General features: G+C 33.8%; 1 protein-coding gene across 13 annotated transcripts in view; it reads right to left on the minus strand.

Moving 5' to 3' along the window:
- The window catches only part of ATRX (ATRX chromatin remodeler), a 249,450-nt gene that overhangs the window by 80,885 nt on the left and 151,348 nt on the right, over positions 1 to 17,217 (minus strand). For all 13 annotated transcript variants that reach the window (XM_079910006.1, XM_079909999.1, XM_079910009.1 and 10 more), the window contains 6 exons: positions 13,367 to 13,504; positions 11,655 to 11,830; positions 10,168 to 10,285; positions 4,207 to 4,337; positions 2,171 to 2,259; positions 1,868 to 2,040 (listed from right to left, as the gene is read on the minus strand). In XM_079910006.1, coding sequence (XP_079766132.1) covers positions 1,868 to 2,040; positions 2,171 to 2,259; positions 4,207 to 4,337; positions 10,168 to 10,285; positions 11,655 to 11,830; positions 13,367 to 13,504 — 825 coding nt within the window. The remainder of the gene's footprint in view (positions 1 to 1,867; positions 2,041 to 2,170; positions 2,260 to 4,206; positions 4,338 to 10,167; positions 10,286 to 11,654; positions 11,831 to 13,366; positions 13,505 to 17,217) is intronic.

Consider the following 17,217-nt stretch of genomic DNA (forward strand, 5'->3'; position numbering starts at 1 on the left):
GTTAATCTAGATGTAAAGAACAAAAATAGATTTTTATCATCTATTTGTTCTAGAAAATGTTTCTGATCAACTATACATGTAGATAGCTACAATAAATAAAAAATATATCCATCTATGAATGACTTCTATTTGACTGCACAGAGCTAAAATGAAACAAACACAATAGAAAAGTAGGCAAAGTTTGTCATTTGGAACCCACAGCCTTCCCTGTCTGCTTTTAAGTTCATAACATGTAGCAACCTACTCTCTTCTCCAGTTCTTTTCAAATTTTTTCATATTATGGCATATATGGAAAGCAATAGTACTTACAATAGCACACCAGGAAAACTGGAAGATGCTATTCATTTCTGAAGGTGACCCAGCTGCATAAGACCCCATCTACAGTTCCAAGTGATGAACACATCAATACCTCAGCATACTTTTATGTAATCCATTTAAAGCACAGTATGAGACACACTGGTTAGTCTACTCTCTCTTTTCTCTTAACCATAAGTTATGAGAAAAAATTAAGAATATTTTAAGAAAATCATTCCCAGGAACACATAAACTTTAAGCTATTTATTTCTAATTACGAGATGAGAGACTGAGGAGAACTTAAGTGAAAATGCAGGTCAGGAGACCAGGGGAGGAGATAACAGGAGCTTCCCACTACCTTAAATTAAACTATAACCATTCCTTTACTATTCTTAGAAAAGCATACTTTAAATCTAGTTGGAAGATGAATGCTGATAATAAACTGCCTTTATGGGGTAACAGGAGAGAAAAACAAGAAAAGAAATTTTGTAGTTTAAGTTTTACTATCCCCCTGATTTCTTAGAGAAGTAAGCCAGGGTCTGTGGTTAGGCTGCCATCTGTCTATTTCAAGGAGATACTGAAGAGAGAAATGTTTATCAAGGAATCACCAAATTTGTTCAGCTGCAGGCCTGAGACCAGCTAAGCTCGTCTGTGCACAGGATCATTCACCTAGCTGGCATTCACATCTCTTCTCAGATGGTCTCTACTGCTTTGCTCCATGATTCCCAAATGCCACATATTTAGAGTTACTTACACTGTTCTGTTTTCAGATATTTGATATTTCAAATATTCAGATATCTGTTCCCAGCACTGGAGTTCCTAAACACCCAGTCAGGCTGCACTAGGAGTATACAGAGCCTGAACACTAAACCTTCAAATGTAGATATGAGTAAAGATAACTTTAGCCATTGGGAAGTTCAATGGAAGACTTTCACTGAGTATACACTCATGCACAAGAGAAAGAAAGAAAGAGAAAGCGAAACATATGACAAACTGTACCTGACACAGGGGAAACCTAGAGACAATAAATATAGATTATGAAGAATTAAAAAGGAAAAAGACTAAACCAATGAAACTAGTTTTACTGTATAAAATGAATTGTAATCATAGTTTATCATCTGAAATGCTTCCACTTATTTATATAGTAGTTAAGTGAAATTACCCTGGTGGGTTTGAAATGGGCTATATCTAGGTCTGAATCCCACTTCTACCAATCATTTATAAAAATAAAGATAACAGCATTGCGAGGCTGCTCAAGAATTAAGTTAGCTAACACATGGACTGAAAATAATACAGAGTTTAGGCATATACATGTAAATAAATGTTAGTTTTTCTTTTTTCCCTTCCTCTTAAATACCAGAGAGAGCACAATGGCTTGCTTGTAATTCAACATTCATCAAATATTTGTTATTACTTGTATCTGATTATCCTAGATGCTTACCAACTGAGGAAAGATATTCCTTTGAGCCAACCAGTGAGGATAATTAATAACTGAAAAAAGCACTGACATTACAATGACATGATATTTTCTAAATCAATGTTCCATGATAAACATAACATTTATCAGACTCACTTTCTTCCAGCTTTAAAGAAACTGAGGGATTGTTTCCTGTTTCATCCACATTTCCTTCACCACCTCCTCGAGATCTTGAATTCCAGACTTTAATCACTTCAACATCATTGTCACTGCCACTTCCACTTGAGCTACTATCTTTTTTCCCCTTTTTCCCCTTTGTTTTCTTCTTTCTAAAGAAAAAGAACAAATTCAAAGTATTAGGAAAACACAGGAAAGATACAAGTGCCAATTATTAGAGGATGATCAGCAAGTAGGGATTTTAAACATGTCAACACAGGGCACAAAAAGTATTCAATTTACTTTGTATAATCATCAGAGCTTAAACTCATGGAGGTTTCTTCAGAATCTGAAGCTATAAATTCATCCATACTGTCTTCATCAAAATATCCCTAGAGAAAAAAAAAAGATGAATGTTTTAAGAATTTATATCAATTTATACTGGAAATTATAATAATGTTTATTTCATTTAAGGATAAGTTAATTGTTATGAGATAAGGAAGAACTGAAGAACTATCATAGATTAGAAAAAATAAAGGAGACGTCACAGATATGAATAATAAACAAAATGTGAAATCTTGGATTGAATCAAGGAAAAGAAAAAGGATGTAAGTACAAAAACTGATGAAATCCAATTAACGTCTATTGTTTAGTTAATAGTACTAACCCAATGTTAATTTCTTAATTTTGACCATTTTACTATGGTTATGCAAGATGTTAATCTATGACAAAGGAGGCAAGAATATACAATGGAGAAAAGACAGCCTCTTCAATAAGTAGTGCTGGGAGAACTGTACAGATACATGTAAAAGAATGAAATTACAACACTCTCTAACACCGTACACAAAAGATAAACTCAAAATGGATTTAAGACTTAAGTGTAAGGCCAGATACTATAAAAATTCTTAGAGGAAAACATAGGCAGAACACTCTGACATAAATCACAGCAAGATCTTCTTTGACCCACCTCCTACAGTAATGAAAATAAAAACAAAAATAAACAAATGAGATCTAATGAACTTAAAACCTTTTGCACAGCACAGGAAACCATACACGAAACAGAAAGACAATCCACAAAATGGGAGAAAATATTTGCAAATGAAGAGACTGACAAGGGATTAATCCCCAAAATATACAAACAGCTCATGCAGCTCAATATCAAAAAAACAAACAAACCAATCAAAAAATGCATGGAAAAAAAAAAAAAAGCATGGAAGATCTAAATAGACATTTCTCCAAAGAACACATACAGATGGTCAAAAGGCACATGAATATATGTTCAACATCACTAATTATTAGATAAATGCAAATCAAAACTACAGTGAGGTATCGCCTCACACTAGTCAGAATGGCCATCATCAAAAAATCTACAAACAATAAAGACTGAAGAGGGTGTGGAGAAAAGGGAACCCCCTTCTACACTGTTGGTGGTAATGTAAACTGGTACAGCCACTATGGAGAACAGTATGGAGGTTCCTTAAAAAACTAAAAATAGAGCTACCATATGAGCCAGCAATCCCACTCCTGGGTATATACCTGAAGAAAACCATAATTCAAAAAGATACATGCATCCCAATGTTTACTGCAGCACTATTTACAATAGCCAGGACATGGAAGCAACCTAAACGTCCATCGACAGGCGAATGGAAAAAGAAGATGTGACACATATATACAATGGAATATTACTCAGCCATAAAGAAGAATGAAACAATGCCGTTTGCAGCAACCTGGACGGACCTAGATTGTCATACCGAGTAAAGTAAGTTAGAGGACATATATCACATGATATCACTTATATGTGGAATCTAAAAACAGGGTACAAATGAACTTATTTACAAAACAGAAATAGAGTTACAGATATAGAAAACAATCTTATGGTTACCATGGGGAAGGGTGGGGAGGGATAAATTGGGAGATTGGGATTGACATATACACACTACTATATATAAAACAGATAGCTAATAAGGACTTGCTGCATAGCACAGGGAACTCTACTCAGTACTCTGTAATGACCTATATGGTAAAAGAATCTAAAAAAGAGTGGATATCTGTATACATATAACTGATTCATTTTGCTGTACACCTGAAACTAATACAACAGTGTAAATCAGCTATATTTCAATAAAATCTTTAAAAAAGATTAACATTTAACACTCCTTCCATAATCACAATGCATTCAAACATATAGTAATTAACTAGAAATAAAATAAGTTGAATTACTGTACCAAAAAGAAAAAAATTTTTGAATATACAGTACGTCTATACAGATCAGCCTTTTTCCTAAAGTTATTCTGCTTCCGACAGATACCTTTTGATCAACTTTAGGTTAGTTGATTTACCTTATTTTCTTTGCTAATGTAGTCCAGCTGCAAACACCAAGGATGAGTCCAGATTCTACTTAACATCTGAAAATCTTGGAAAAGTTTTGCACCTGCCTTTCCTCTTCCACCTTCACTGCTATTACCTACACCTGATCAAAAGAAAAAAAGAGTTAATGTTAAGACATAAGAATTCTCTAATTCATCCAAGGTGTTTCTAAATTAGGGCCTTAACTTTATCTGTGCCTCGGACTCCTTTGCCCATGTAGAGAATCTTATAGGCCCTCTTTCTCAGAAAATTTCAAAACATATAAAATAAATAGGATAACAAAAGAAACCCATTATACAGAAATTATCAAGATGTTTAAAAACAAACTTTTGATATAGTGGTATGTGTACCTTATTAATGCATTAAATAACAAACTACAGCAGTAATTTTAACAACTGCCTGAAATTCTGAAGCATTGATAAAGGTAAATTTGAGATATCGGTAATGACAATAATATATAGAAATATTTCTGATTTCTATTGGTAACAAAGTCACAATTAACACTAATACTACTTTGGTTTGTTGCCTATATTAATAATTGGAAAAATGCTGTATTTTTGATAGAGGTTAGTGAAAACGTAATTTTTTTCTTATTCAGGTTTTTCTTATTCAGGTCCTAGATTCTAACCATAGACCCTAGATGACAAACTTCTGCTTTAGATAAAGCCACTCTCTGTATACAGTATTTTAGCAACTCTCTCCAATTATTCTTACACCAAAAAAACTACTTCTAAAACTTATATTTTTCCTGTTGAAAAAAATAGATTTCTTTTGCCCAGAGTAATTTCAACAAAATTATATTTTTCATATGAAAATGAAGTGAAAATTAAATGAATGCACATTTCATTAATATGACAAAATCATCAAGAGGGTAAAACAGAAGAACAAAGCTGACTTTTTTTTTTACTAAATTTATTTTTGGCTGTATTGGGTCTCCGTTGCTGCGCACGGGCTTTCTCTAGTTGCAGCAAGCGGGGCCTACTCTTCATTGCAGTGCACAGGCTTCCATTGTGGCAGCTTCTCTTGTTGTGGAGAATGGGCTCTAGGCGCACGGGCTCCAATAGCTGTGGTACGTAGGCTCAGTAGTTGTGGCTCACGGGGTCTAGAGCGCAGGCTCAGTAGTTGTGGTGCATGGGCTTAGTTGCTCCGTGGCATGCTGGACCTTCCCTGACCAGGGCTCAAACCCGTGTCCCCTGCATTGGCAGGTGGATTCTTAACCACTGCACCACCAGGGAAGCCCAAAGCTGACTTTTTTAAAAAACAGCATTTAAGCAATAACATTTTTCTGTCCACAGTTTTAAAAGATGTAAATTCACTGATAATTAATGTCTTGTCTCCATGAGGGACAAGAGTATATTCAGTAATGATATGAAATATGAATAAAAATGCATAAAAGCCTGATACTGATTATTTTGCCTGATAGAGGTATTTCCACTGTGTATGACAGAAATCATTGCTGTGAAAATGAGGCATCTAATTACTTGATATACAACTGTTCATAGCATTCCCTTATAATTCTTTTATTTCTGTAAGGTCAGTAGTAATGCTCTTTCATTCTTCATTTTAGTTATTTGTATCTGCTCTATTTATTACTTTGTAAGTACAACTAAAGAGTTATCAATTATCTTGATTATTTCAAAAAACCAAGTTTTGGTTTCAATAATTTTCTCTACTGTTTTCCTTTTCTCCTTTATACTTATTTCTGATTAGTCTTCATTATCTCCTTCCTTCTTGCTTTGGGTTCAGTTTGCTCTTATTTTAGTTTCTTAAGGTAGAAAGTTAGTTATAAATTTGAGATCTTCTTTCTTGATATAGGCATTTACAGCCATAAACTTCCCTGGAAGCATTGCTTTACCTGCATCCCCTATTTTAGTACCTTATGTTTTCATTTTCATTTACCTCTAAATGTTTTCTAATTTCCTTTGTGATTTCTTCTTTTGACTCACTGGTTACTTAAGAGCATGTTATTTACACATATTTGTGAATTTTCTCACTTTCCTTCAGTTATTGGTTTGTAATTTCATTCTAATGTGGTTAAAGAAAATATTTTGTGTGGATTTTATCCTTTTATATTAAATGAGGCTTGTGTTATGCTCTAAAATATGGTCTATCTTGGAGAATGTTCCATGTGCACTCGAGAGGAATGTGTATTCTGCTCCTATTGGACAGACTGTTCTACAGATGCCAGTTAGGCCTAGTTGATTCATAAGTGTTTTTCAAGTCTTCTATTTCCTTGCTGATCTTCTGCCTAGCTGTTCTATCCAATATTGAAAGCCTTATGAGTTTTTTAAATTAATGTGAAGAAATGAGAGATTTCAAAAAAAAGTAAGCTAAACAACTACCATTTATTCTCCAAGAAAAGCTGATTAAAAAGTCAATTTTTATTTTGGTGGGTGGGAACTACTCTTGTATATACCATAAACATCTTCTATTATAAAAAAATTTCATAAGACTTTTAAGCCTAACTGGCTAGTGTAGAATGTTAAAGGGGAAAAACTGAAGTCTCCTCTACCTACAGTACTGATATGTGTTAGAGTTGTTATTCTTTGTGAGGAATGGGAACCACATTAAAAAGAATATATTAATAAGTTAGCCAAATAAACATCCACAGAAAAATGTTCTCTATACAAAAGAGAATTGACAATTATTATTGAATCATTCTATCCTAAAAAAAAATGTTTTGACGCCAAATGGCTTTATTTGGAAATACAAGCACAAAAAAGGGCAAGTAAATACATAATGACAAGCGAGTCTTCCTTTCACTTGAACACTTAAGAAGCTGAGGTATGCCTGTATCTTGTTCTGGCTTTGATTTACATTTCCCTGATGGCCAATCATACTGAGCATCAGTTAGAGCAGTGATACTCAAGCAGAGGGTACATCAAAATCACCTAGAGGGCTTATAAAAATGCAGCTGCCTGAGCCCTACTCCAGAACCACTGACTCAACCTCTAATGTGTGGCACTTAGACCCATTCATTTTTAGAGACAAAAGGATATTACTGTTCTCTATTTCTAAGAGTACAGTTCAGTGGCATTAAGTATAACTGAAATGTTGTGCAACCATCAGCACTCTCCATTTCTAAGACTTTTTTCCATCATCCTAAACAGAAACTCTGTATCCATTAAATGAATCTGACTATTCCAGTCACCTCTAAGTGTAATCACACAGGATTCGTCCTTTTGTGTCTGGCTTATTTCATTTAACATGATGTCTTCAGGATCCGTTCATGTCAGGATTTCTTTCTAGACTGTAATATTCCATTGTTTGCATATATCATATTTTGTTCATCTATTCATTACTTGATGAAGACTTGGATTGCTTCCATCTTTTTGGCTATTATGAAATAATGCTATGTAAACATGAATGGGTAAGTATCTATTAGAGTTCTTGCTTTCAATTATTTTGAAAGTGGAATTCTACCTAGAAGTGGAATTGCTGGATCATATGGTAACTCTCTGTTTAACTCTTTGAGGAACTGCCACACTACTTTCTCCACAGGAGCTGTACCATTTTATATTCCTAGCAGCAATGCACCAGGGTTCTAGTTTTTCCTTATCATTGCCAACACTTATTATCTTTCTTTATCTGATAGTCATCCTATTGGGTGTGAAGTGGTATCTCTTGGTTTCAATTTACATTTCCTGAATAACTAATGATGATGTAGAGCATCTTTTAATGTGCTTATCAGTCATTTGTATATCTTTTTTGGAGAAATGTCTATTGAAAACTTTGCCCATTTTTGAATTGGCTTGTTTGGTTTTTCGTTGTTGTTGTTAGGTTGTAAGAGTTCTTTATATATTCTGGATATTATCCCCCTTTTAGGAAAGTGACTTACAAATATTTTCTTCCAATTTGTGGACTGTCTTTTTATGTGCTCCATTTTTGCATTCCTTAAGACAGTGTATGGATTTTAATACTGATTTAAGCTTAAAATCAGGCTGTTTGAAAACTAAGTATTCACACTTGTAAAACCTAAAGTTGTTTACCGAAGGCAGAGGCTTACATGTAAATATAAACTTCTGACACTTGATGGTAAAAAGGAAGACTGCAGGATTGTACTTTTTAGAGAACAAAGGAAAATTAAGAGGATGTTAATTTTCTTGAAATTCATTAAATTTAGCCTCTCATGACTTTAATTCTGTAAACATTAAATATATTATAAATTATCACTACTAAAATTAACATCAAATTGTTGCTAGTATCAAAAGCAAAATTTATGTGAACTTTTAAAAGCCAAGTCAAATATAAAAAGAGTCATATATAGAAACAAAAGAATTTCTGGAATATGTAACAGAAAAAATACCAAACATTTTAAATGCAAGTGAGATAGGTGAATGACATTTTGGGAGAAACACTTTGATGGTTTGTAGTGAGAATCAAGATAAAGTAACCTTTAATATAATCCATTTAGCCTTTTATGGCTATTAACTCAGGTTAACTTTAAGGAAAATAAAACATCACATTTAGCAGGGGGAAAACCCAAGACATTCTCATGACTGAAAGATTCATGGCATCAGATAATAATTTAGCAATTATACCTTTCTGAGTTTAGAAGCGTTGGCAATTAGTACTTTAGATATATACTCCTATCAAGTGAAGTCACAAAGAATGAGGTCCCTTTAATTCTTAAATACTGCATTGCTCTCAAAAAGAGTACATTTTAATATCTATATATGAGCTATTAACATTTTGCTGTTGGTTATTAGAGACAACTGATTCTTTAATAATTGAAAACATCTAGTACATTCCTCACAATAAAACAAAATTTCAAATGGAGAAAATATTAAATGACCAAATTTAGTACCCTTTATTACTCAGAGATTAATGAAAGATAGGTCTGATAATCCCTCTCTTTCTCTCTCTCATTGGAATTTCTACATTTGGTTACTTAATCATGTCTGCAATTTTTGTCATTCAAAACAGAATGGTACTGATACAATACATCTAATAGCTTATGATTACTATACAAATGAAACTGTATGCCTTGCTGGAAATGATCTCCTTCCAAAAGTCAGTCAGAAAATTGTTTTTATAATACAGCAAAACAACATTTCTATAAAATACAAACATTCAAATCCTCTTTTCCCCAAAGCAGAACAACTGTTGAGGACTATCATCATTATTCTACTTTCTAAAATGCACTGCTGTCACAAAGAGTATTACTTTAACTATTGATAGGATAGGAAGTATCATTCTAATATGTGTGTATACACCTCCACCCTCCATTATTTTTTGATCAACTATTGTATCCACAATGGCTGAAGGGTGCCTTCTAACCTGTAGCTCCTAAATAAATCTGGCACATCACCTGAGGAAAGGTACCAGAATAAAGTGACTAACAAGTAAAAAAAAATCACTCCAGACCAAACAGAAACTAAAGTTTTGCTCTGTGAACAGTGACAACCTTGGGCACACAGACACACACAAACACACGAGTTTACTGATGATGAAACAATATCTGTTCATTGTATTTTTAAAAAGCACATAGAAAATAGTACAAAATAAAGTTCTGCATAATGTCATCACCCAGAAAATAACCTATTATTAACATTTTTGTGTTATTTTAGGCATTTGTGCATATTTTTACTGTAACATTGGGACATAATGTGTGCGCTGCTTTGTATTTTGCCTTTTTTTCCCTTCAAACTTTGTCAATTTGATACCTAAGAAATGATTTCATAAATTTGATTTACAGGTTTTTTATTATTAATGTGGTTGGATATTTTTTAATAATACACCGGAATTTTATTTATCTTGGATATTAGTTTTTTTAATTAGAAATATTTTGTGCTTTTACAATATAAACATACCCATTTTATGCAAATGCAAAATTGCAAAAGAACAACTGACATGGTGAAATTATCAAGACAGCATTCTTCAGAAAAAGAATGCTTTAAGAGAGAAAACAATAAGCTAAGTGTATTTGTTACCTGTCAAGTGATCTAAGTAGTACTGATAGAGTTTGCACTGAATAGGAGTCATTCTCACAGCTAACACGTATTCATGTTTTGGAGGCAAGAACTTTGTTAATGCTGTATAATCTTTCCTCTGCAATTAATAAAAAGAGAATGAAAATTAGTTAAATATATGACAGTAACTAACTGTTCTAAGAATTATCATTGCTTGCAACTAAAAAAATGTACATAAATAAATAGGTACCAGACATATAAGAAAACATTTACTTAAACATATTTACCCTCTTTAATCACACAATGATCCCATATAATTGTAGTTAATGTATTTCATGTGACTATACAATATGACGCACTGGTAAAAAGATACTGCAACACACCAGGCAGGTTTTAAATTGAAGTGGCCATATTACCAAGTGAGCAATTTAGGTTTTCAAATGGTCTCCTCTATATAGAAAAAAAGAAAAGAAAAAAAGGTGGGGAGGGGATATAGTAGGTAGTGCTAGCAAAAAGACTTGCTTTAATCATACAGTAAAACCGTTGAATCAAAGTTTGATGCAGTCTGGGTTATCCTTTGGGTAAGATGTGCCAACATGCCAGAGGATAACACATAATGTCAGGGGGAATGTTTGCCCAACTGAGAAAACAAGCCAAGTATAGGCACTCTTGAAACCATTTAACATAGGAACAGGAAAGAAGAACACTAATGTGCTAGATACAAATGACTACCTAAACAAGAAAAACGCTGCCTAAGTAGCAGCAGTAATACAGAAATACAGTACCTGCTAGTACCTCTGGCTAACCTGAACAAACAGGATGATTTCACCTTACGTAATGGTAGTATATTCAGTCAAAATGATAGCCTGTCTCATCTGTTACATCTTTTTTGCTACCATTAATATCTAGTGTCTTAAGAAAAATACAGAACTAAGATAAAATGCAGACTGACCAACTGGTCAGTCTCTACATACTTATCTACTCATTTTAACAAAGGTTTACTGAAGATCCATGTGTAAACAACACTATTAGCCCATTAAGGTTACTGTATGTACTTGGAATTAATAAAACTGTTTCTTCAGGATTACATTAATATGGCTTCACTCATAATTCATAATTGCCTTTCCTAAAACCATTTCAAACAAATGAGGCTTGGAATACTATACTATAGAATTAGGTGAGCACAGAAATTTCTTAATCATAATAGCTGTGTTCCTTTTACATGCTCCCTATCTTAAGGATGAGAAAATCTAAACATGAACATATTAACACATGAAGTTATACACCCAGCAAATGAATTAATCAATTATGTTCTAAACCTCTCAAGGCAATTTTTTTAAAGTTCAATGCTGCATAAACTTTGGAAGAGACTGCAAAGAGATTTAACTATAAAACTATTGATACATGCTGAAAGGAGAAAGAAAACACAAAGTTTGAATTCAGAAAACATTTTGAGATTGCAATATACCAAAGTAACAATATTTTATTACTGTGGAATGTACTTGTACCTGAACACATCCAGCTAACATTTCATAGAGAATGTGAGCACGTTTTTTCATTACTCTGACATCTACCATGGTAGAATCTGCACACTGACCATTTTGGATTGGATTTATAAATCGATTCCTGAACTCCTTAATGGATCCAAGCAAATTTTCTTTGATAAAGTTAACCATGCAATGATCTAAGAAAGAAGATATTAGTTCATTAACAACAGTAATGGCTAAAAGAACTGAGAACAATTCTCTGATAAAATGCTCGTGTCTAAAAGGCATGCCATGGAAGCATTACAATTAAGCTACAAAGAAAGAACACCAAACTGAGTGTAGACTAATACTGGTTATCAGTATGATTTAGAACTGGATTACCTAAATCAGATGAGAAACTCAAATAAAACCCATCCCAAAATTCTAGACATGAATGTTTAAGAAAACACCAAAGAACATTTTATTTGAACTCACTAGTCTTTTTAATAGATACTGAGTATAAAACAACTGCTCTATAATTCTAACCATGATTTTATGGTCAGCAAGGGAATCTCGTGAAAAAAACATAGATACTGAATCAAAATAATAAAATCAGGTAATAAACTACTATATCAAATTTTGTATTAACTGATTTAGTTCCAGAAATCCTTAACAGAGTAATCAGTTGCCCTATACTATACAGGACCGCAATGTGAAACAGGGCAACAGTCTATAAATGGGGCAACAGAAAAGGGGGAAACTGGAACAGACAAAAATAAAGATAAAATATAGATACATATTATAGATAAATATAAACAAGGACAAAGTGAGACAATAACCAGTATTACGAATAATAAAACAGAAAACAGTAACTATAAATACACCAAAAGAATATAAATAACATAAAAATAACAAAAAGCTATTAGAACAGATTACAATGGGAAATTTCAATTTGTTATTTGCTGAGTAACTCATGTTCCCTCTTTAGTGTCATCACACACATATGAAAATAAGGGAAATTCACAAGTCACTTCCCTGGGTTCACATCATCTATCCTCAGCCTCAGCAAACTGTATCCTGACATCAATTCAACATAGCTCTCCTCCAATCTCCACCTTCCTAAAACTTTCATGCTTAGCATTTCTTTTCAATTTCCTATCAGTACCTCCTCCAAAACTGGATATATTTTATTACAATAGCTCCTGAATAGTCACAAATGCATTTGTATTTTTTAAGCAATCATTAAGACTTCTGATACCTTGCATATACTTTAAATTTTATATTTGTATTTGAACACTCATAATGGCACACCTCTTGATTGTGGTTTACCATTTATATTTATAAAACATTCCACTTGATGGGCTTCCCTGGTGGTGCAGTGGTTGAGAGTCCGCCTGCCAATGCAGGGGACACGGGTTCGTGCCCCGGTCCGGGAGGATCCCACATGCCGTGGAGCAGCTGGGCCCGTGAGCTATGGCCACTGAGCCTGCGCGTCCAGAGCCTGTGCTCCACAACAGGAGAGGCCACAGCAGTGAGAGGCCCGTGTACCGCAGGAAAAAAAAAAAAAAACACAAAAAAACCCCATTCCACTTGAAATGAATGGTATACTTTCACAGTAGACTAAGAATGGACCTATGTAGTTCATGGTCAGAGACTATACTAGAATAAACTAAAGATAGGCAGATGGCGATGTGGCAAAAATATATCTGAGGCAATGCCAATACTCTATAGCGTAACTACAGATATTGACTCACACTCAATTAGGTTATTTTGAAGTGGGGTTCCTGTTAAAATAATCCTCCTCCTTGATCGTATAGAATTCATAGCTTTTGAAACAGCAGATGCTTCATTTTTTAGAATATGGCCTTCATCACAGACAACAAAGTCAGGGCCTAGAAAAAACAACATTTAATTAACATATAATAAAAATAAAAATATAATCCATTTAAGTTAAGTTAATCATTTTACAGTGCTGCTCTTGTGGAAAGATAAAACAACATCCTGATAAGTTATATTTTATCTGTATATGGTTAATGTGGCTCTCACTAGTATTAATTTTATTAGAGTATTAAAGTACTACTATGGATGGTACTTAAGGTTCTCTGAGAGTACAAAAATAGGCAAGAATAGAAATAATCACACAGATGAAAAGATCCCAAGAGATCTGGGGTATCTGAAAAAAATAATATCTTTTACAAATGAAAAACAGTATCTAAAGATACATTTCAGCACTAATGTATCAAGTTAAAACTATCAACTGATATGTTTATGTATAGCTGATTCACTTTGTTGTGGAGCAGAAGCTAACACACCATTGTAAAGCAATTATACTCCAATAAAGATGTAAAAAAAAATAAAAAATAAAAAAAACCTATCAACTGAGACCAAGAGCAACTTATATATACATGAAATGACAAATTTCAAAAGTTACATTTTAAGAAATAATATGTAAATCACAATAGGCCAAGTAGTATTTCCCATTTGACTTATTCCTAATAACTAATACCCATTGCTGGGGAAAAATTTAACTGATAAAGGACCGCTAAACTGATTGTTACATGGGTATTGGGGTTGGGGGGAAAACACTTTCTAAGCTGTAAAAGATCTCATAGCTGAGAGTGACTCTTTCAAAAGAAATACATATTATTATTTTATGAAAATAACCATATGTATTCTTTGCTAAAGTATCCTATAAACACAATTTGCTTGCTGCTTAACATACACACAAATTACTTAAATATTAATTTAAACAATAGCAGTTGTCAAATTATCCTCTATATGTTAGGCATTATAGAAAATGCATCTTCTACATGATTTCAAAAGTAACTGCTTCAGCATGCCTGATCAAATAACACAATTGCTATTCAGTATTTAGATGGGGCTACATGAATAGTAAGACATTTTTAAATTACTAATCGACTTTCTAAAAACTAAAATATGTATCTTGCTTTGTAAATTACCTCTTACACAAGTGATTTAAATGATTTCTACCACCTAATATTCAGTGTTCATGAGGGTGTGGTGAAGCAGGTACTCTCATATACTCTTTGTGGAAGTCTAAATTAGTATCAAACATTTTGGAAGACAATTTTACAGTATCTCTTAAAATGTAAAATATGTGCACCCTTGACCCAAATTTCAATTTCTAGGAATTTATCCTTAAGATATACTTCCACGAGTACCCCAAGATACATAAAATATTCTCTGAAGTATTGTTTGTTTAGGGTGGAAAATTGGAAACAACTTAGAAGATTGGCAAAGGGGGTTAACAAAACTATGCTATAATGGAATGTCACAGAACTAAAATTAATGATGTAGATTTCTATGTAATAACCTTGAAAGATATGCCAAATATGTTCTTTATATTATTAAACAAAAAGAAGAGTTTCAATATCTATATTATGATCCCATTTGTATTTAAACAACCACCTCAAACAGGGTGATTTTTATCTACATATACATATATGTAGTAAAGTAAAGGATTAATCTGGCCCAAAGAAAAGTTTAGCCTTTGCCTCCACCTCTAGGGAGGTAACCTCTAAACTCCTGGAATGTCTGACCTGATAAAAATATCTCTGTTCACCTGGATGGCTTGGGACACATCAGATAGTCTATGCTAACATGATGTGGGGTGAAGGGAGAGCAGCTTTGGTCATGTGGCATCTTCTCAACTTCTGGAGGAGCTAGAGACTAAGATCACCTGCATGGGTGGTCAACCATGTCTATGTGACCAAGCCCAAACTCTAGACACCAAGGCTCGGATGAGTGTGCCTGGTTGGCAATACTCCACGTGTATTGTCACACATCACTTCTGGGAGAAGTAAGTGCTGCCTGCACGATTCCACTAACAAACTGGGTGTGGAACTCTCCTGGGCCCTGTCCTATGTGCCTTTTCCTGTGGCAGATTCTAATCTGTATCCTTTCACTGTAATAAACCATAACCATGAGTATAAAGGCTTTTCTGAGTTCTGTGAGTCCTAGTGAATTACTGAACCTGAGAGTGGTCTTGGGAACATCCAAATATTGCAATATAAAATACATGCTTGCAAAAAAATATATAATTTAAAAATGGGCAGAGGATCTGAAGAGACATTTTTCCAAAGAAGACATACAAATGGGCAACAGGTACATAAAAAGCTCCTCAACATCACTAATCATCAGGAAAATGCAAGTTAAAACCACAATGAGATATCACCTCCCACCTATCAGAATGGCTATGATAAAAAAAACAAGAAATAACAAGTGTTGGTGAGGATGTGGAGAGAAGGGAACCCTTGTGCACTGTTGGTGAGAATATAAATTGTTACAGCCACTGTGGAAAACAGTAAGGAGGTTCCTCAAAAAACTAAAAATAGAACTACCATATGATCCAGCAATTCCACTACTGGGGATATAACTGGAAAAACTGAAAACAATAATTTGAAAAGATACACACCTCAACGTTCACAGTGCCACTAATTGCAAGAGCCAAGATATGGAAGCAAACCAACTGTCGACAGATGAAAGGATAAAGAAAATGTCTCTCTCTCTCTCTCTCTCTCTCTCTCTCTCTCTCTCTCTCTCTCTCTCTCTCTCTCTCTCACACACACACACACACACACACACACACACAGAGAAATGTTACTCAGCTATAAAAAAGAATGAAATTCTGCCCTTTGCAGCAATATGAATGGATCTAGAGAATACTAAGCTTAGTGATATAAGTCAAACAGAGAAAGACAAATACTGTATGATAACACTTACATGTGGAATCTAAAAAACAAAACAAACAAATGTATATAGCAAAACAGAAAATGACTCACAGATATGGAAAACAAACTAGTGGTTACCAGTGGGGAGAGAGAAGGGGGGAGGGGCAAGATAGGGATATGAGACTGAAAGATACAAACCACTATGTATAGAACACATAAGCAACAAGGATATATCGTATAGCACAGGGAATTATAGCCATTATCTTGTAATAATTTTTAATAGAGTATAATCTGTAAAAATAATGAATCACTATGCTGAACACCTGAAACTAACATAATGTTGTAAATGAAGTATACCTCAATTTTTAAAAAAAAACATTAAACTCTACATTACAAAGAATAAACTTTAATGTATGCAAATAAAATGAAGGAACTGACCTATGTAACTTTAGAAAATGATGCTTGGAAATTATAAAGCTACAGACAAAAGCAATCATACATAAGCACTGTACTCTAGTTGGTAAATTTGTTTCTCACGAGGGTATAGGTTAATAATTCTAAAACTACTTTACATATAAGATGAGGTTGAATAAATAAGTAAATGGATAGTGGATGGTTGAAGCCAAGATTCTCACTGTTGAAAAAGACAAGTAACAGAATAACAAAAAAAGACTAAAATGAACCCTATGATACTGAATTAGAGTCAAATATATCACTATGACATCAAGTTTATGTTTATACACACACACACACACACACACACACACAGATAGATTTGTGTATATACCTGGATTCGTAGACCTATCACCTAGTTCTGTCTGCTGAGTGAACCTAGAAGCAATGACACTGCAGTAGCAACAAACACACCCAGTGCCCAGATCTTGGTTCGTAAACACCATTTTTCAGTGAAAGGA

This window comes from Stenella coeruleoalba (genome assembly GCF_951394435.1).
Source record: "Stenella coeruleoalba genome assembly, chromosome: X".
NCBI lineage: Eukaryota > Metazoa > Chordata > Mammalia > Artiodactyla > Delphinidae > Stenella > Stenella coeruleoalba.